This window comes from Eucyclogobius newberryi, unplaced genomic scaffold, assembly GCF_026437365.1.
Source record: "Eucyclogobius newberryi isolate DKJ021-1_F unplaced genomic scaffold, fEucNew1.0.hap1 SCAF_31, whole genome shotgun sequence".
In the NCBI taxonomy this organism is placed as follows: Eukaryota; Metazoa; Chordata; class Actinopteri; order Gobiiformes; family Gobiidae; genus Eucyclogobius; species Eucyclogobius newberryi.
Window position 1 is genome coordinate 945,739 of NW_027315957.1, and position 20,877 is coordinate 966,615.

The following is a 20,877-nucleotide window of genomic DNA, read 5'->3' on the forward strand; positions in this document are numbered from 1 at the left end:
CGTGAGACAAAGTCTTCTGCATGTGAAAGACACGTGACAAAAAGTCTTCTGCATGTGAGAGACACTTGACACAAAGTCTTCTGCATGTGAGAGACACGTGACACAAAGTCTTCTACATGTGAGAGACACGTGACACAAAGTCTTCTACATGTGAGAGACACGTGACACAAAGTCTTCTGCATGTGAAAGACACTTGACACAAAGTCTTCTACATGTGAGACACACGTGACACAAAGTCTTCTGCATGTGAGAGACACGTGACACAAAGTCTTCTGCATGTGAGAGACACGTGACAAAAAGTCTTCTACATGTGAGACACACGTGACACAAAGTCTTCTGCATGTTATAGACATGTGACAAAAAGTTTTTTTCCTGTGAGTGACACGTGACAAAAAGTCTTCTGCATGTGAGAGACACGTGACACAAAGTCTTCTACATTTGAGACACACGTGACACAGTCTTTCATATGTGAAAGACACGTGACAAAAAGTCTTCTGCATGTGAGAGACACGGGACACAAAGTCTTCTGCATGTGAGACACACGTGACAAAAAGTCTTCTACATGTGAGAGACACGTGACACAAAGTCTTCTGCGTTTGAGAGACACGTGACACAAAGTCTTCTGCGTTTGAGAGACACGTGAAACAAAGTCTTCTGCATGTGAGAGACACGTGACACAAAGTCTTCTACATGTGAGAGACACGTGACACAAAGTCTTCTGCATGTGAGAGACACGTGACACAAAGTCTTCTACATGTGAGAGACACGTGAAACAAAGTCTTCTGCATGTGAAAGACACGTGACACAAAGTCTTCTGCATGTGAGAGACACGTGAAACAAAGTCTTCTGCATGTGAGAGACACGTGACACAAAGTCTTCTGCATGTGAGAGACACGTGACACAAAGTCTTCTACATGTGAGAGACACGTGACACAAAGTCTTCTGCATGTTAGAGACACGTGACACAAAGTCTTCTGCATGTGAGAGACACGTGACACAAAGTCTTCTACATGTGAGAGACACGTGACACAAAGTCTTCTGCATGTTAGAGACACGTGACACAAAGTCTTCTGCATGTGAGACACACGTGACACAAAGTCTTCTGCATGTGAGAGACACGTGACACAAAGTCTTCTGCATGTGAGACACACGTGACACAAAGTCTTCTGCATGTGAGAGACACGTGACACAAAGTCTTCTGCATGTGAGACACACGTGACACAAAGTCTTCTACATGTGAGAGACACGTGACACAAAGTCTTCTGCATGTTAGAGACACGTGACACAAAGTCTTCTGCATGTGAGAGACACGTGACACAGAGTCTTCTGCATGTGAGACACACGTGACACAAAGTCTTCTGCATGTGAGAGACACGTGACACAAAGTCTTCTGCATGTTAGAGACACGTGACACAGAGTCTTCTGCATGTGAGACACACGTGACACAAAGTCTTCTGCATGTGAGAGACACGTGACACAAAGTCTTCTGCATGTGAGAGACACGTGACACAAAGTCTTCTGCATGTGAGAGACACGTGACACAAAGTCTTCTGCATGTGAGAGACACGTGACACAAAGTCTTCTACATGTGAGAGACACGTGACACAAAGTCTTCTGCATGTGAGAGACACGTGACACAAAGTCTTCTGCATGTGAGAGACACGTGACACAAAGTCTTCTACATGTGAGAGACACGTGACACAAAGTCTTCTACATGTGAGAGACACGTGACACAAAGTCTTCTACATGTGAGAGACACGTGACACAAAGTCTTTTACTTGGGACACTTCCCCTTGAGCATTACATTTGCTGGAGGACGTTCGTGGACGTGGAGGACGTCGTGGCATCAGAACCTCGGGTCATGGCGACTATAAGAGCGTGAGACGGCGGCGCTCGAGGCAGACGCTGCTCTGTGACCAAAGAAAATCACTTCATCTGCCACGTGTTTAAAGCAAATGTACGTGAACGAGTTATGAATGAGAGCGACGCAATGCAAATGTTTTAACCTGTTTATCCGGTTTAACCTGTTTTTTCTTTTCAACCTGTTTATCCTGTTCAACCTGTTTAACCTTTTTAACCTTTTTATCCTGTTTAACCTGTTTAATCTTTTTAACCTGTTTATCCTGTTTAACCTGTTTAACCTTTTTAACCTTTTTAACCTTTTTATCCTGTTTAACCTTTTAAACCTTTTTAATCTTTTTAATCTTTTTAATCTTTTTAACCTGTTTTTCCTGTTTAACCTGTTTAACCTGTTGAACCTGTTTAACCTGGTTTATACGTTTAAAGTTCAAAGCGAACTACAAAAACAATGGCTGATTCTTGATTGGAGGAGATTCGGGGTCATCGCTGCTGTAAAAACAGGTTCTGACCTGGTGAACAAAGGTAAACAAAATGAGGAGCAGTTCAAATATAAATATGACTCATTCATCTTTTCATAAAACGTGAAGTGTGTTTTATTAACTCACTGTATTCTCTTTAAATTCAGGATTTAAACGGTGAATTGTAACAAACATAAATGTAACATTGTGACTGTAACGTTGTGACTGTAACGTTTTTGTTGTAACATTTTGGCTGAAACATTGTGGCTGTAACGTTGTGACTGTAACGTTGTGACTGTAATGTGTTGCGATTGTAACGTTGTGACTGTAACGTTGTGACTGTAACGTTGTGACTGTAACGTTGTGGCTGTAACGTTGTGACTGTAACGTTGTGACTGTAACGTTGTGACTGTAACGTTGTGACTGTAATGTGTTGTGATTGTAACGTTGTGACTGTAACGTTGTGACTGGTGCATTGTGACTGTAACGTTGTGACTGTAATGTGTTGCGACTGTAACGTTGTGACTGTAACGTTGTGACTGTAACGTTGTGACTGTAACGTTGTGACTGTAATGTGTTGTGACTGTAACGTTGTGACTGTAACGTTGTGACTGTAATGTGTTGTGACTGTAACGTTGTGACTGGTGCATTGTGACTGTAACGTTGTGACTGTAACGTTGTGACTGTAACGTTGTGGCTGTAACGTTGTGACTGTAACAATGTGGCTGTAACGTTGTCAGTGTAACAAAGTGGCTGTAACGTTGTGACTGTAACAATATGGCTGTAACGCTGTGACTGTAACGTTTGTAACGCTGTGACTGTAACATTGTGGCTGTAACTTTGTGGCTGTAACGTTGTGGCTGTAACGTTGTGGCTGTAACGTTGTGGCTATAACGTTGTGACTGTAATGTGATGTGACTGTAACGTTGTTACTGTAACGTTGTGACTGTAACGTTGTGGCTGTAACGTTGTGGCTGTAACGTTGTGACTGTAACGTTGTGACTGTAACGTTGTGGCTGTAACGTTGTGGCTGTAACGTTGTGGCTGTAACGTTGTGGCTGTAACGTTGTGACTGGTGCATTGTGACTGTAACGTTGTGACTGTAATGTGTTGTGACTGTAACGTTGTGACTGTAACGTTGTGACTGTAACGTTGTGACTGTAACGTTGTGACTGTAACGTTGTGACTGGTGCATTGTGACTGTAACGTTGTGACTGTAACGTTGTGACTGTAACGTTGTGGCTGTAACGTTGTGACTGTAACAATATGGCTGTAACGCTGTGACTGTAACGTTTGTAACGCTGTGACTGTAACATTGTGGCTGTAACTTTGTGGCTGTAACGTTGTGGCTGTAACGTTGTGGCTATAACGTTGTGACTGTAATGTGATGTGACTGTAACGTTGTTACTGTAACGTTGTGGCTGTAACGTTGTAGCTGTAACGTTGTGGCTGTAACGTTGTGGCTGTAACGTTGTGGCTGTAACGTTGTGGCTGTAACGTTGTGACTGTAACGTTGTGGCTGTAACGTTGTGGCTGTAACGTTGTGGCTGTAACGTTGTGACTGGTGCATTGTGACTGTAACGTTGTGACTGTAATGTGTTGTGACTGTAACGTTGTGACTGTAACGTTGTGACTGTAACGTTGTGACTGTAACGTTGTGACTGTAACGTTGTGACTGGTGCATTGTGACTGTAACGTTGTGACTGTAACGTTGTGGCTGTAACGTTGTGACTGTAACAATGTGGCTGTAACGTTGTCAGTGTAACAAAGTGGCTGTAACGTTGTGACTGTAACAATATGGCTGTAACGCTGTGACTGTAACGTTTGTAACGCTGTGACTGTAACATTGTGGCTGTAACTTTGTGGCTGTAACGTTGTGGCTGTAACGTTGTGGCTGTAACGTTGTGGCTATAACGTTGTGACTGTAATGTGATGTGACTGTAACGTTGTTACTGTAACGTTGTGGCTGTAACGTTGTGGCTGTAACGTTGTGGCTGTAACGTTGTGACTGTAATGTGATGTGACTGTAACGTTGTGGCTGTAACGTTGTGGCTGTAACGTTGTGGCTGTAACGTTGTGGCTGTAACGTTGTGGCTGTAACGTTGTGGCTGTAACGTTGTGGCTGTAACGTTGTGACTGTAACGTTGTGGCTGTAACGTTGTGGCTGTAACGTTGTGACTGTAACGTTGTGACTGTAACGTTGTGGCTGTAACGTTGTGGCTGTAACGTTGTGGCTGTAACGTTGTGGCTGTAACGTTGTGACTGTAACGTTGTGGCTGTAACGTTGTGGCTGTAACGTTGTGGCTGTAACGTTGTGACTGTAACGTTGTGACTGTAACGTTGTGGCTGTAACGTTGTGGCTGTAACGTTGTGGCTGTAACGTTGTGGCTGTAACGTTGTGACTGTAACGTTGTGGCTGTAACGTTGTGGCTGTAACGTTGTGGCTGTAACGTTGTGACTTTTCTCTCAGTCTCTATTTTCTTGATTTGAAACACATTAATACTGAACTCATCAAAGCTTCTGTCTCAGAGTCTCACCCTGAACACAAAGTGAGTCCGACTGTGAGTGTGTGTGTGTGTGTTTGTTTGTGTGTGTGTGTTTTTGTGGGTGTAATGTGTGTGTGTATGTGTGTGTTTGTGTGTGTGTGTTTGTGTTTTTGTGTGTGTGATGTGTGTGTGTGTGTGTGTGTGTGTGTGTGCATGTTTGTGTTTCTATGTTAGTGTGTGTGTGTGTGTGTGTGTGTGTTTTTGTGGGTGTAATGTGTGTGTGTGTGTGTGTGTGTATGTGTGTGTTTGTGTTTCTATGTTAGTGTGCGTGTGTGTGTGTGTGTGTGTATGTGTGTGTTTGTGTGTGTGTGTTTGTGTTTTTGTGTGTGTGATGTGTGTGTGTGTGTGTGTGTGTGTATGTTTGTGTGTATGTTTGTGTGTGTGTGTGTGTGTGTGTATGTGTGTGTTTGTGTGTGTGTGTTTGTGTTTTTGTGTGTGTGATGTGTGTGTGTGTGTGTGTGTGTGTGTATGTTTGTGTGTATGTTTGTGTGTGTGTGTGTGTGTGTGTGTGTGTGCGTGTGTGTGTTTGTGTGTTTGTGTGTATGTTTGTGTGTATGTTTGTGTGTGTGTTTGTGTGTGTGTGTGTGTGTATGTGTGTGTTTGTGTTTCTATGTTAGTGTGCGTGTGTGTGTGTGTGTGTGTATGTGTGTGTTTGTGTGTGTGTGTTTGTGTTTTTGTGTGTGTGATGTGTGTGTGTGTGTGTGTGTGTGTATGTTTGTGTGTATGTTTGTGTGTGTGTGTGTGTGTGTATGTGTGTGTTTGTGTGTGTGTGTTTGTGTTTTTGTGTGTGTGATGTGTGTGTGTGTGTGTGTGTGTGTGTATGTTTGTGTGTATGTTTGTGTGTGTGTGTGTGTGTGTGTGTGTGTGCGTGTGTGTGTTTGTGTGTTTGTGTGTATGTTTGTGTGTATGTTTGTGTGTGTGTTTGTGTGTGTGTGTGTGTGTGTTGTGCTGCACTCAGATACAACTGTAGCTATAGTAACTTGATCATTGGACATTATGCTCTGTCCTTCTTGTCCTCTTTCGTCCTCAGTGAGATGTCCAACAGTTCGGACGGAGTGGTTCTTCTCCTGGAGGGCCTGACCATGGACAGCTCCTCTCTGCCCGTCTTCCTGCTCCTCCTCTTGGCTTACCTGTTCGTGGTCTTCTCAAACGTCTCCATCTCCGTCCTCATCCTCCTGAACCGCTCCCTGCATCAGCCCGTGTACCTGCTCTACCTGAACCTGTCCGCCAACGACCTCCTGGGGAACACCACCGTCATCCCTCGTCTGCTGTGGGACCTGCTGCGCCCGCCCTCGCTGCGCCACATCCACCTGTACGGCTGCGTCCTCCAAGCCTTCCTCACGCACCTCTTCAGCACCACCGCCCACACCATCCTCATGATCATGGCCTTTGACCGCTACGTGGCCATCTGCAGCCCGCTCCGCTACTCCGCCATCATGACTGCCAAGGCGCTGGTGAGGCTGACGGTTTGGGCGTGGGCCGTGGCCTTCGTCTTCGTGGCGGTGCTGATCGGGCTCACGTTGCGACTGACGCGCTGCCGTTTTCTCGTTTCCGGACTTTACTGCAGCAACGCCTCGCTCTTCAAGCTCTCCTGCGAAAGCACCTTCATCAACAACGTCTACGGGTTGTTTTTTACCGTAGTGCTGTTCTCGAGCTCGCTCGGCAGCATCGTCCTGACGTACGCCAAAATCACGGTGGTGTGTTTGACCAAGAAGAACGCGTCTCTGAACCGTAAAGCGCTGCAGACCTGCTCCACGCACCTGTTCTCCTACCTGCTGTTCATCTGCAGCGGCATGCTCATCATCATCTTCCACAGGTTCCCCAGTCTGACTCAGGAGAGGAAGTTCATCACGGTCATGTACCACCTCCTGCCCAGCGGCCTCAACCCGCTCATCTACGGCATCCAGTCCAAGGAGATCCGCAGGAGCTTCAGTGTGCTGGTCAGCAAAGTCTCCTCTGTCACAAGGAGTTATGGCTGATCTCCATCGAGCTCTTGCACCACGTTTAGACATTAAGATTCTAGAGGAGGACATCACGGCAGCTTTTGAGGTTCATGATATGATTCATGTTGTATGTTGCACCTGAACGCCAAAGCAAGTCCTATTTTTGACTCCTATATCCTATGTCCTATGTCCTATGTCCTATGTCCTATGTTCTATGTTCTATGTTCTATGTTCATTAACAATGGCAATAAACCCTTTGATTCTGATCATATTTGTTCATCTGATCCACATCCACCATCTCACGAGTTAGGGTTAGAGGTTAGGGTCATGGTTATTATTGGGGTTAGGGTTAGGGTTAGGGTTAGAGGTTAGGGTTGGAGTTAGGGTTAGAAGTTAGAGGTGAGGGTTAGGGTTAGAGGTTAGAGGTTAGAGGTGAGAGTTAGGGTTAGGGTTGGGGTTAGGGTTAGAAGTTAGAGGTGAGGGTTAGGGTTAGAGGTTAGAGGTTAGAAGTTAGAGGTGAGGGTTAGGGTTAGAGGTTAACCCTCATAAGTGTCTCTGGGAAAGTGAGAAATACACGTTATTATAAAACCTGGACTTATGATGTTCCAGATATTGACCATTGAAAACATGTGAATGTGTTCACATCTAAACATGGACCGGGCCCCTGCTGGTCTCCAGGAACACAGGTACCAGGGAACACAGGTACCAGGGAACACAGGTACCAGGGAACATAGGTACCAGGGAACACAGGTACCAGGGAACATAGGTACCAGGGAACATAGGTACCAGGGAACATAGGTACCAGGGAACACAGGTACCAGGGAACACAGGTACCAGGGAACACAGGTACCAGGGAACATAGGTACCAGGGAACACAGGTACCAGGGAACATAGGTACCAGGGAACACAGGTACCAGGGAACATAGGTACCAGGGAACATAGGTACCAGGGAACATAGGTACCAGGGAACATAGGTACCAGGGAACAGAGGTACCAGGGAACACAGGTACCAGGGAACACAGGTACCAGGGAACATAGGTACCAGGGAACACAGGTACCAGGGAACATAGGTACCAGGGAACATAGGTACCAGGGAACATAGGTACCAGGGAACACAGGTACCAGGGGACATAGGTACCAGGGAACACAGGTACCAGGGAACACAGGTACCAGGGAACATAGGTACCAGGGAACATAGGTACCAGGGAACACAGGTACCAGGGAACATAGGTACCAGGGAACATAGGTACCAGGGAACATAGGTACCAGGGAACACAGGTACCAGGGAACACAGGTACCAGGGAACATAGGTACCAGGGAACATAGGTACCAGGGAACACAGGTACCAGGGAACATAGGTACCAGGGAACACAGATACCAGGGAACACAGGTACAAGGGAACACAGGTACCAGGGAGCACAGGTACCAGGGAACATAGGTACCAGGGAACATAGGTACCAGGGAACACAGGTACCAGGGAACTCAGGTACCAGGGAACACAGGTACCAGGGAACATAGGTACCAGGGAACATAGGTACCAGGGAACATAGGTACCAGGGAACATAGGTACCAGGGAACACAGGTACCAGGGAACATAGGTACCAGGGAACATAGGTACCAGGGAACATAGGTACCAGGGAACACAGGTACCAGGGAACACAGGTACCAGGGAACATAGGTACCAGGGAACATAGGTACCAGGGAACACAGGTACCAGGGAACATAGGTACCAGGGAACATAGGTACCAGGGAACATAGGTACCAGGGAACAGAGGTACCAGGGAACACAGGTACCAGGGAACATAGGTACCAGGGAACACAGGTACCAGGGGACACAGGTACCAGGGAACACAGGTACCAGGGAACACAGGTACCAGGGAACATAGGTACCAGGGAACATAGGTACCAGGGAACACAGGTACCAGGGAACATAGGTACCAGGGAACATAGGTACCAGGGAACATAGGTACCAGGGAACACAGGTACCAGGGAACATAGGTACCAGGGAACACAGATACCAGGGAACACAGGTACCAGGGAACACAGGTACCAGGGAACACAGGTACCAGGGAACATAGGTACCAGGGAACATAGGTACCAGGGAACATAGGTACCAGGGAACACAGGTACCAGGGAACAGAGGTACCAGGGAACATAGGTACCAGGGAAAACAGGTACCAGGGAACAGAGGTACCAGGGAACACAGTTACCAGGGAACATAGGTACCAGGGAACATAGGTACCAGGGAACATAGGTACAAGGGAACACAGGTACCAGGGAACACAGGTACCAGGGAACACAGGTACCAGGGAACATAGGTACCAGGGAACACAGATACCAGGGAACACAGGTACCAGGGAACACAGGTACCAGGGAACACAGGTACCAGGGAACACAGGTACCAGGGAACATAGGTACCAGGGAACACAGGTACCAGGGAACGCAGGTACCAGGGAACGCAGGTACCAGGGAACACAGGTACCAGGGAACACAGGTACCAGGGAACATAGGTACCAGGGAACACAGGTACCAGGGAACACAGGTACCAGGGAACACAGGTACCAGGGAACACAGGTACCAGGGAACACAGGTACCAGGGAACATAGGTACCAGGGAACACAGGTACCAGGGAACATAGGTACCAGGGAACATAGGTACCAGGGAACATAGGTACCAGGGAACACAGGTACCAGGGAACACAGGTACCAGGGAACATAGGTACCAGGGAACATAGGTACCAGGGAACATAGGTACCAGGGAACATAGGTACGCAACCGACACACATTGAGTTTGTAAAACATAGAGTTTTAGTCAAGATTCTTTTGAAACTTCATCAGAAAAATACAGACCATAATTTTGATATTGATTTTTTAGACAAATATTGCTGCAGTACAAAAGGTTCAGAAGAAAGTCACTTCCGCACAGCGGCTGCGCTCGGACACGTGCAGCGCCGGAAAACTGCGCGCGCACAGGTCCGTAGCTCTTGGGACTGCAGGCCGTAGATCAGCGGGTTGAGGCACCCGGGGATGGCCATGTACAACACGTTGGCGAGAAGGCGCTCCTGCCTCAGCTCCGGGAAACGTGTGAAAATGATACTGGTCATGCCGCTGAACAGGGACAGGGCGTAGACCAGCAGGTGCGAGGGGCAGGTGCGCAGAGCTTTACGGTTCGGAGCGCAGCCGCGGCGCCGACTCACTGCCGCGATGCTCCCGTACGTCAGCACCATGGAGCCGGCCGAGGACACGTACAGCGCGGCGGTGAAGGTCAAACCGTACACGTTATTCACCAGCACGCTCTCACACGACAGGCCGAACAGCGCCGCGTTACTGCAGTACAGCCCCACCACCAGCAGGCGGCAGCGGCTCAGCCGGACCGTCAGCCCCAGCAGCACCGAGACCAGGACTAAAGCCACGGTCCAGCCCAAGACCAGGAGCTTCACCAGGGTCCGGTGCGTCATGACGGAGGCGTAGCGCAGCGGGAGGCACACGGCCAGGTAACGGTCAAACGCCATCACCATGAGGATCATCCTGACGCCGGTGGCCAGCAGGTGCCCGGTGAACGCCTGGAACACACACTCCGGGTACGAGATGAGGCGCTGGGACGGCGGGCGTAGCATGTCCAGCAGAACCCGCGGCAGAATGTTAGCGTTAGCCACCATGTCGTTTATGGCCAGGTTACAGAAGAGCAGGTACATGGGCGTGTGCAGACGGCGGTCGGAGAAGACGGCGCACACCACCACGGAGTTAGCGATGAGGACGAAGACGAAGCAGAGCAGCAGAGACAGCCACAGGACGAGAGACAATCCCGGAGACAGAGAGAAGCCCTCCAGCTGCAGAACATGGCTGTTCCACGAGACATTCTCCATCTGAGCAGGAACGCTGTGGAGACAATGGGCCAGAGGGGGAAGAGGTGTGTCCACAACGTCTGTCCTACATGACCAGTGATAGGAGTGTCCACATCGTCTGTCCTACATGACCAGTGATTGGTGTGTCCACATCGTCTGTCCTACATGACCAGTGATAGGTGTGTCCACATCGTCTGTCCTACATGACCAGTGATAGGTGTGTCCACATCGTCTGTCCTACATGACCAGTGATAGGAGTGTCCACATCGTGTGTCCTACATGACCAGTGATAGGTGTGTCCACATCGTCTGTCCTACATGACCAGTGATAGGAGTGTCCACAACGTCTGTCCTACATGACCAGTGATAGTTGTGTCCACATCGTCTGTCCTACATGACCAGTGATAGTTGTGTCCACATTGTCTGTCCTACATGACCAGTGATAAGAGTGTCCACAACTTCTGTCCTACATGACCAGTGATAGTTGTGTCCACATCGTCTGTCCTACATGACCAGTGATAGGAGTGTCCACATCGTGTGTCCTACATGACCAGTGATAGGAGTGTCCACATCGTGTGTCCTACATGACCAGTGATAGGTGTGTCCACATCGTCTGTCCTAAATGACCAGTGATAGTTGTGTCCACATCGTCTGTCCTACATGACCAGTGATAGGTGTGTCCACAACGTCTGTCCTACATGACCAGTGATAGGTGTGTCCACATCGTCTGTCCTACATGACCAGTGATAGGTGTGTCCACATCGTCTGTCCTACATGACCAGTGATAGGTGTGTCCACAACGTCTGTCCTACATGACCAGTGATAGGTGTGTCCACAACGTCTGTCCTTCATGACCAGTGATAGGTGTGTCCACATCGTCTGTCCTACATGACCAGTGATAGTTGTGTCCACATCGTCTGTCCTACATGACCAGTGATAAGAGTGTCCACAACGTCTGTCCTACATGACCAGTGATAGGAGTGTCCACAACGTCTGTCCTACATGACCAGTGATAGGAGTGTCCACAACGTCTGTCCTACATGACCAGTGATAGGAGTGTCCACAACGTCTGTCCTACATGACCAGTGATAGTTGTGTCCACATCGTCTGTCCTACATGACCAGTGATAAGAGTGTCCACAACGTCTGTCCTACATGACCAGTGATAGGAGTGTCCACAACGTCTGTCCTACATGACCAGTGATAGGAGTGTCCACAACGTCTGTCCTACATGACCAGTGATAGGAGTGTCCACATCGTCTGTCCTACATGACCAGTGATAGGTGTGTCCACAACGTCTGTTCTACATGACCAGTGATAAGAGTGTCCACATCGTCTGTCCTACATGACCAGTGATAGGAGTGTCCTCAATGTCTGTCCTACATGACCAGTGATAGGAGTGTCCACATCATCTGTCCTACATGACCAGTGATAGGTGTGTCCACATCGTCTGTCCTACATGACCAGTGATAGGTGTGTGCACATCGTCTGTCCTACATGACCAGTGATAGGTGTGTCCACAACGTCTGTCCTACATGACCAGTGATAGGTGTGTCCACAACGTCTGTCCTTCATGACCAGTGATAGGTGTGTCCACATCGTCTGTCCTACATGACCAGTGATAGTTGTGTCCACATCGTCTGTCCTACATGACCAGTGATAAGAGTGTCCACATCGTCTGTCCTACATGACCAGTGATAGGTGTGTCCACATCGTCTGTCCTACATAACCAGTGATAGTTGTGTCCACATCGTCTGTCCTACATGACCAGTGATAGGAGTGTCCTCAATGTCTGTCCTACATGACCAGTGGTAGGAGTGTCCACATCGTCTGTCCTACATGACCAGTGATAGGTGTGTCCACAACGTCTGTCCTACCTGACCAGTGGTAGGTGTGTCCACAACGTCTGTCCTACCTGACCAGTGATTGATGTGTCCACATCGTCTGTCCTACATGACCAGTGGTAGGAGTGTCCACATCGTCTGTCCTACATAACCAGTGATAGGTGTGTCCACAACGTCTTTCCTACATGACCAGTGATAGATGTGTCAACATCGTCTGTCCTACAAGACCAGTGATAGGTGTGTCCACATCGTCTGTCCTACATGACCAGTGATAGGTGTGTCCACAACGTCTTTCCTACATGACCAGTGATAGATGTGTCAACATCGTCTGTCCTACATGACCAGTGATAGGTGTGTCCACATCGTCTGTCCTACATGACCAGTGATAGGTGTGTCCACATCGTCTGTCCTACATGACCAGTGATAGGTGTGTCCACATCGTCTGTCCTACATGACCAGTGATAGGTGTGTCCACATCGTCTGTCCTACATGACCAGTGATAGGTGTGTCCACATCGTCTGTCCTACATGACCAGTGATAGGTGTGTCCACATCGTCTGTCCTACATGACCAGTGATAGGTGTGTCCACATCGTCTGTCCTACATGACCAGTGATAGGAGTGTCCACATCGTCTGTCCTACATGACCAGTGATAGGTGTGTCCACATCGTCTGTCCTACATGACCAGTGATAGGAGTGTCCACATCGTCTGTCCTACATGACCAGTGATTGATGTGTCCACATCGTCTGTCCTAAATGACCAGTGATAGATGTGTCCACATCGTCTGTCCTACATGACCAGTGATAGGTGTGTCCACATCGTCTGTCCTACATGATCAGTGATAGGTGTGTCCACATCGTCTGTCCTACATGACCAGTGATAGGTGTGTCCACATCGTCTGTCCTACATGACCAGTGATAGGAGTGTCCACATCGTCTGTCCTACATGACCAGTGATAGTTGTGTCCACATCGTCTGTCCTACATGACCAGTGATAAGAGTGTCCAAAACGTCTGTCCTACATGACCAGTGATAGATGTGTCCACATCGTCTGTCCTACATGACCAGTGATAGGTATGTCCAAAACGTCTGTCCTACATGACCAGTGATAGTTGTGTCCACATCGTCTGTCCTACATGACCAGTGATAGGTATGTCCAAAACGTCTGTCCTACATGACCAGTGATAGATGTGTCCACATCGTCTGTCCTACATGACCAGTGATAGGTGTGTCCACATCGTCTGTCCTACATGACCAGTGATAGGTGTGTCCACATTGTCTGTCCTACATGACCAGTGATAGGTGTGTCCACAACGTCTGTCCTACATGACCAGTGATAGATGTGTCCACATCGTCTGTCCTACATGACCAGTGATAGGAGTGTCCACATCGTCTGTCCTACATGACCAGTGATAGGTGTGTCCACATCGTCTGTCCTACATGACCAGTGATAGGAGTGTCCACATCGTCTGTCCTACATGACCAGTGATAGGTGTGTCCACATCGTCTGTCCTACATGACCAGTGATAGGTGTGTCCACATCGTCTGTCCTACATGACCAGTGATAGGTATGTCCAAAACGTCTGTCCTACATGACCAGTGATAGATGTGTCCACATCGTCTGTCCTACATGACCAGTGATAGGTGTGTCCACATCGTCTGTCCTACATGACCAGTGATAGGTGTGTCCACATCGTCTGTCCTACATGACCAGTGATAGGTGTGTCCACATCGTCTGTCCTACATGACCAGTGATAGGTATGTCCACATCGTCTGTCCTACATGACCAGTGATAGGTGTGTCCACATTGTCTGTCCTACATGACCAGTGATAGGAGTGTCCACATTGTCTGTCCTACATGACCAGTGATAGGTGTGTCCACATCGTCTGTCCTACATGACCAGTGATAGGAGTGTCCACATCGTCTGTCCTACATGACCAGTGATAGATGTGTCCACATCGTCTGTCCTACATGACCAGTGATAGGAGTGTCCACATTGTCTGTCCTACATGACCAGTGATAGGTGTGTCCACATCGTCTGTCCTACATGACCAGTGATAGGAGTGTCCACATCGTCTGTCCTATATGACCAGTGATAGGAGTGTCCACATCGTCTGTCCTACATGACCAGTGATAGTTGTGTCCACATCGTCTGTCCTACATGACCAGTGATAGGTATGTCCAAAACGTCTGTCCTACATGACCAGTGATAGATGTGTCCACATCGTCTGTCCTACATGACCAGTGATAGGTATGTCCAAAACGTCTGTCCTACATGACCAGTGATAGGAGTGTCCACATCGTCTGTCCTACATGACCAGTGATAGGAGTGTCCACATTGTCTGTCCTACATGACCAGTGATAGGTGTGTCCACATCGTCTGTCCTACATGACCAGTGATAGGAGTGTCCACATCGTCTGTCCTATATGACCAGTGATAGATGTGTCCACATCGTCTGTCCTACATGACCAATGATAGGTGTGTCCACAACATCTGTCCTACATGACCAGTGATTGATGTGTCCACATCGTCTGTCCTACATGACCAATGATAGGTGTGTCCACAACGTCTGTCCTACATGACCAGTGATAGGTGTGTCCACAACGTCTGTCCTACATGACCAGTGATAGGTGTGTCCACAACGTCTGTCCTACATGACCAGTGATAGGTGTGTCCACAACGTCTGTCCTACATGACCAGTGATAGGTGTGTCCACAACGTCTGTCCTACATGACCAGTGATAGGAGTGTCCACATCGTCTGTCCTACATGACCAGTGATAGGAGTGTCCACATCGTCTGTCCTACATGACCAGTGATAGGAGTGTCCACATCGTCTGTCCTACATGACCAGTGATAGGAGTGTCCACATCGTCTGTCCTACATGACCAGTGATAGGAGTGTCCTCATCGTCTGTCCTACATGACCAGTGATAGGAGTGTCCACATCGTCTGTCCTACATGACCAGTGATAGGTATGTCCAAAACGTCTGTCCTACATGACCAGTGATAGGTGTGTCCACATCGTCTGTCCTACATGACCAGTGATAGGTGTGTCCACATCGTCTGTCCTACATGACCAGTGATAGGTGTGTCCACATCGTCTGTCCTACATGACCAGTGATAGGTGTGTCCACAACGTCTGTCCTACATGACCAGTGATAGTTGTGTCCACAACGTCTGTCCTACATGACCAGTGATAGGAGTGTCCACATCGTCTGTCCTACATGACCAGTTATAGGTGTGTCCACATCGTCTGTCCTACATGACCAGTGATAGGTGTGTCCACATCGTCTGTCCTACATGACCAGTGATAGGAGTGTCCACATTGTCTGTCCTACATGACCAGTGATAGGAGTGTCCACATTGTCTGTCCTACATGACCAGTGATAGGTGTGTCCACATCGTCTGTCCTACATGACCAGTGATAGGAGTGTCCACATCGTCTGTCCTACATGACCAGTGATAGGAGTGTCCACATTGTCTGTCCTACATGACCAGTGATAGGTGTGTCCACATCGTCTGTCCTACATGACCAGTGATAGGAGTGTCCACATCGTCTGTCCTACATGACCAGTGATAGGTATGTCCAAAACGTCTGTCCTACATGACCAGTGATAGGTGTGTCCACAACGTCTGTCCTACATGACCAGTGATAGGTGTGTCCACAACGTCTGTCCTACATGACCAGTGATAGGTGTGTCCACAACGTCTGTCCTACATGACCAGTGATAGGTGTGTCCACAACGTCTGTCCTACATGACCAGTGATAGGTGTGTCCACAACGTCTGTCCTACATGACCAGTGATAGGTGTGTCCACAACGTCTGTCCTACATGACCAGTGATAGGAGTGTCCACATCGTCTGTCCTACATGACCAGTGATAGGAGTGTCCACATCGTCTGTCCTACATGACCAGTGATAGGAGTGTCCACATCGTCTGTCCTACATGACCAGTGATAGGTGTGTCCACAACGTCTGTCCTACATGACCAGTGATAGGTGTGTCCACAACGTCTGTCCTACATAAGCAGTGATAGGTGTGTCCACAACGTCTGTCCTACATGACCAGTGATAGGTGTGTCCACAACGTCTGTCGTACATGACCAGTGATAGGTGTGTCCACATCGTCTGTCCTACATGACCAGTGATAGGAGTGTCCACATCGTCTGTCCTACATGACCAGTGATAGGAGTGTCCACATCGTCTGTCCTACATGACCAGTGATAGGAGTTTCCACATCGTCTGTCCTACATGACCAGTGATAGGTGTGTCCAAAACGTCTGTCCTACATGACCAGTGATAGGAGTGTCCTCAACGTCTGTCCTACATGACCAGTGATAGGTGTGTCCACATTGTCTGTCCTACATGACCAGTGATTGATGTGTCCACATCGTCTGTCCTACATGACCAGTGATTGATGTGTCCACATCGTCTGTCCTACATGACCAGTGATAGGTGTGTCCACATCGTCTGTCCTACATGACCAGTGATTGATGTGTCCACATCGTCTGTCCTTCATGACCAGTGATAGGAGTGTCCACATCGTCTGTCCTACATGACCAGTGATAGGAGTGTCCACATCGTCTGTCCTACATGACCAGTGATAGGTGTGTCCACATCGTCTGTCCTACATGACCAGTGATAGGAGTGTCCACATTGTCTGTCCTACATGACCAGTGATAGGAGTGTCCACAACGTCTGTCCTACATGACCAGTGATTGATGTGTCCACATCGTCTGTCCTACATGACCAGTGATTGATGTGTCCACATCGTCTGTCCTTCATGACCAGTGATAGGAGTGTCCACATCGTCTGTCCTACATGACCAGTGATAGGAGTGTCCACATCGTCTGTCCTACATGACCAGTGATAGGTGTGTCCACATTGTCTGTCCTACATGACCAGTGATAGGAGTGTCCACAACGTCTGTCCTTCATGACCAGTGATAGGTGTGTCCACATCGTCTGTCCTACATGACCAGTGATAGGTATGTCCACATCGTCTGTCCTACATGACCAGTGATAGGTGTGTCCACATCGTCTGTCCTACATGACCAGTGATAGGAGTGTCCACATCGTCTGTCCTATATGACCAGTGATAGGAGTGTCCACATCGTCTGTCCTACATGACCAGTGATAGGAGTGTCCACAACGTCTGTCCTACATGACCAGTGATAGGTATGTCCACATCGTCTGTCCTACATGACCACTGATAGGTATGTCCACATCGTCTGTCCTACATGACCAGTGATAGATGTGTCCACATCGTCTGTCCTACATGACCAGTGATAGGAGTGTCCACATCGTCTGTCCTACATGACCAGTGATAGGTGTGTCCACATTGTCTGTCCTACATGACCAGTGATAGGAGTGTCCACATTGTCTGTCCTACATGACCAGTGATAGGTGTGTCCACATCGTCTGTCCTACATGACCAGTGATAGGTGTGTCCACATCGTCTGTCCTACATGACCAGTGATAGGTGTGTCCACATTGTCTGTCCTACATGACCAGTGATAGGTGTGTCCACAACGTCTGTCCTACATGACCAGTGATAGATGTGTCCACATCGTCTGTCCTACATGACCAGTGATAGGAGTGTCCACATCGTCTGTCCTACATGACCAGTGATAGGTGTGTCCACATCGTCTGTCCTACATGACCAGTGATAGGAGTGTCCACATCGTCTGTCCTACATGACCAGTGATAGGTGTGTCCACATCGTCTGTCCTACATGACCAGTGATAGGTGTGTCCACATCGTCTGTCCTACATGACCAGTGATAGGTATGTCCAAAACGTCTGTCCTACATGACCAGTGATAGATGTGTCCACATCGTCTGTCCTACATGACCAGTGATAGGTGTGTCCACATCGTCTGTCCTACATGACCAGTGATAGGTGTGTCCACATCGTCTGTCCTACATGACCAGTGATAGGTGTGTCCACATCGTCTGTCCTACATGACCAGTGATAGGTATGTCCACATCGTCTGTCCTACATGACCAGTGATAGGTGTGTCCACATTGTCTGTCCTACATGACCAGTGATAGGAGTGTCCACATTGTCTGTCCTACATGACCAGTGATAGGTGTGTCCACATCGTCTGTCCTACATGACCAGTGATAGGAGTGTCCACATCGTCTGTCCTACATGACCAGTGATAGATGTGTCCACATCGTCTGTCCTACATGACCAGTGATAGGAGTGTCCACATTGTCTGTCCTACATGACCAGTGATAGGTGTGTCCACATCGTCTGTCCTACATGACCAGTGATAGGAGTGTCCACATCGTCTGTCCTATATGACCAGTGATAGGAGTGTCCACATCGTCTGTCCTACATGACCAGTGATAGTTGTGTCCACATCGTCTGTCCTACATGACCAGTGATAGGTATGTCCAAAACGTCTGTCCTACATGACCAGTGATAGATGTGTCCATATCGTCTGTCCTACATGACCAGTGATAGGTATGTCCAAAACGTCTGTCCTACATGACCAGTGATAGGAGTGTCCACATCGTCTGTCCTACATGACCAGTGATAGGAGTGTCCACATTGTCTGTCCTACATGACCAGTGATAGGTGTGTCCACATCGTCTGTCCTACATAACCAGTGATAGGTGTGTCCACATCGTCTGTCCTACATGACCAGTGATAGGAGTGTCCACATTGTCTGTCCTACATGACCAGTGATAGGTGTGTCCACATCGTCTGTCCTACATGACCAGTGATAGGAGTGTCCACATCGTCTGTCCTATATGACCAGTGATAGATGTGTCCACATCGTCTGTCCTACATGACCAATGATAGGTGTGTCCACAACATCTGTCCTACATGACCAGTGATTGATGTGTCCACATCGTCTGTCCTACATGACCAATGATAGGTGTGTCCACAACGTCTGTCCTACATGACCAGTGATAGGTGTGTCCACAACGTCTGTCCTACATGACCAGTGATAGGTGTGTCCACAACGTCTGTCCTACATGACCAGTGATAGGTGTGTCCACAACGTCTGTCCTACATGACCAGTGATAGGTGTGTCCACAACGTCTGTCCTACATGACCAGTGATAGGAGTGTCCACATCGTCTGTCCTACATGACCAGTGATAGGAGTGTCCACATCGTCTGTCCTACATGACCAGTGATAGGAGTGTCCACATCGTCTGTCCTACATGACCAGTGATAGGAGTGTCCACATCGTCTGTCCTACATGACCAGTGATAGGAGTGTCCTCATCGTCTGTCCTACATGACCAGTGATAGGAGTGTCCACATCGTCTGTCCTACATGACCAGTGATAGGTATGTCCAAAACGTCTGTCCTACATGACCAGTGATAGGTGTGTCCACATCGTCTGTCCTACATGACCAGTGATAGGTGTGTCCACATCGTCTGTCCTACATGACCAGTGATAGGTGTGTCCACATCGTCTGTCCTACATGACCAGTGATAGGTGTGTCCACAACGTCTGTCCTACATGACCAGTGATAGTTGTGTCCACAACGTCTGTCCTACATGACCAGTGATAGGAGTGTCCACATCGTCTGTCCTACATGACCAGTTATAGGTGTGTCCACATCGTCTGTCCTACATGACCAGTGATAGGTGTGTCCACATCGTCTGTCCTACATGACCAGTGATAGGAGTGTCCACATTGTCTGTCCTACATGACCAGTGATAGGTGTGTCCACATCGTCTGTCCTACATGACCAGTGATAGGAGTGTCCACATCGTCTGTCCTACATGACCAGTGATAGGAGTGTCCACATTGTCTGTCCTACATGACCAGTGATAGGTGTGTCCACATCGTCTGTCCTACATGACCAGTGATAGGAGTGTCCACATCGTCTGTCCTACATGACCAGTGATAGGTATGTCCAAAACGTCTGTCCTACATGACCAGTGATAGGTGTGTCCACAACGTCTGTCCTACATGACCAGTGATAGGTGTGTCCACAACGTCTGTCCTACATGACCAGTGATAGGTGTGTCCACAACGTCTGTCCTACATGACCAGTGATAGGTGTGTCCACAACGTCTGTCCTACATGACCAGTGATAGGTGTGTCCACAACGTCTGTCCTACATGACCAGTGATAGGTGTGTCCACAACGTCTGTCCTACATGACCAGTGATAGGTGTGTCCACAACGTCTGTCCTACATGACCAGTGATAGGAGTGTCCACATCGTCTGTCCTACATGACCAGTGATAGGAGTGTCCACATCGTCTGTCCTACATGACCAGTGATAGGAGTGTCCACATCGTCTGTCCTACATGACCAGTGATAGGTGTGTCCACAACGTCTGTCCTACATGACCAGTGATAGGTGTGTCCACAACGTCTGTCCTACATAAGCAGTGATAGGTGTGTCCACAACGT

At 48.5% G+C, this 20,877-nt stretch overlaps 2 protein-coding genes across 2 annotated transcripts; one reads left to right on the top strand and one right to left on the bottom strand.

The window, feature by feature from the left end:
- The first annotated feature begins 5,898 nt into the window (after window positions 1–5,898).
- On the top strand, window positions 5,899–6,843 carry LOC140374743 (olfactory receptor 4B13-like). Its single transcript, XM_072461741.1, has one exon. It carries the CDS (start codon window positions 5,899–5,901, stop codon window positions 6,841–6,843), a length of 945 nt encoding a protein of 314 aa, XP_072317842.1.
- A 2,875-nt stretch (window positions 6,844–9,718) lies between these two features.
- Window positions 9,719–10,672, bottom strand: LOC140374744 (olfactory receptor 2A7-like). The gene has a single exon (XM_072461743.1). It carries the CDS (start codon window positions 10,670–10,672, stop codon window positions 9,719–9,721), a length of 954 nt encoding a protein of 317 aa, XP_072317844.1.
- Between the last annotated feature and the right edge of the window lie 10,205 nt (window positions 10,673–20,877).

What these genes read in the sequence shown, in the direction of transcription:
- LOC140374743 (XM_072461741.1), top strand. Translation starts at nt 5,899, where the DNA reads ATGTCCAACAGTTCGGACGGAGTGGTTCTTCTCCTGGAGGGCCTGACC.
- LOC140374744 (XM_072461743.1), bottom strand. Translation starts at nt 10,672, where the DNA reads ATGGAGAATGTCTCGTGGAACAGCCATGTTCTGCAGCTGGAGGGCTTC.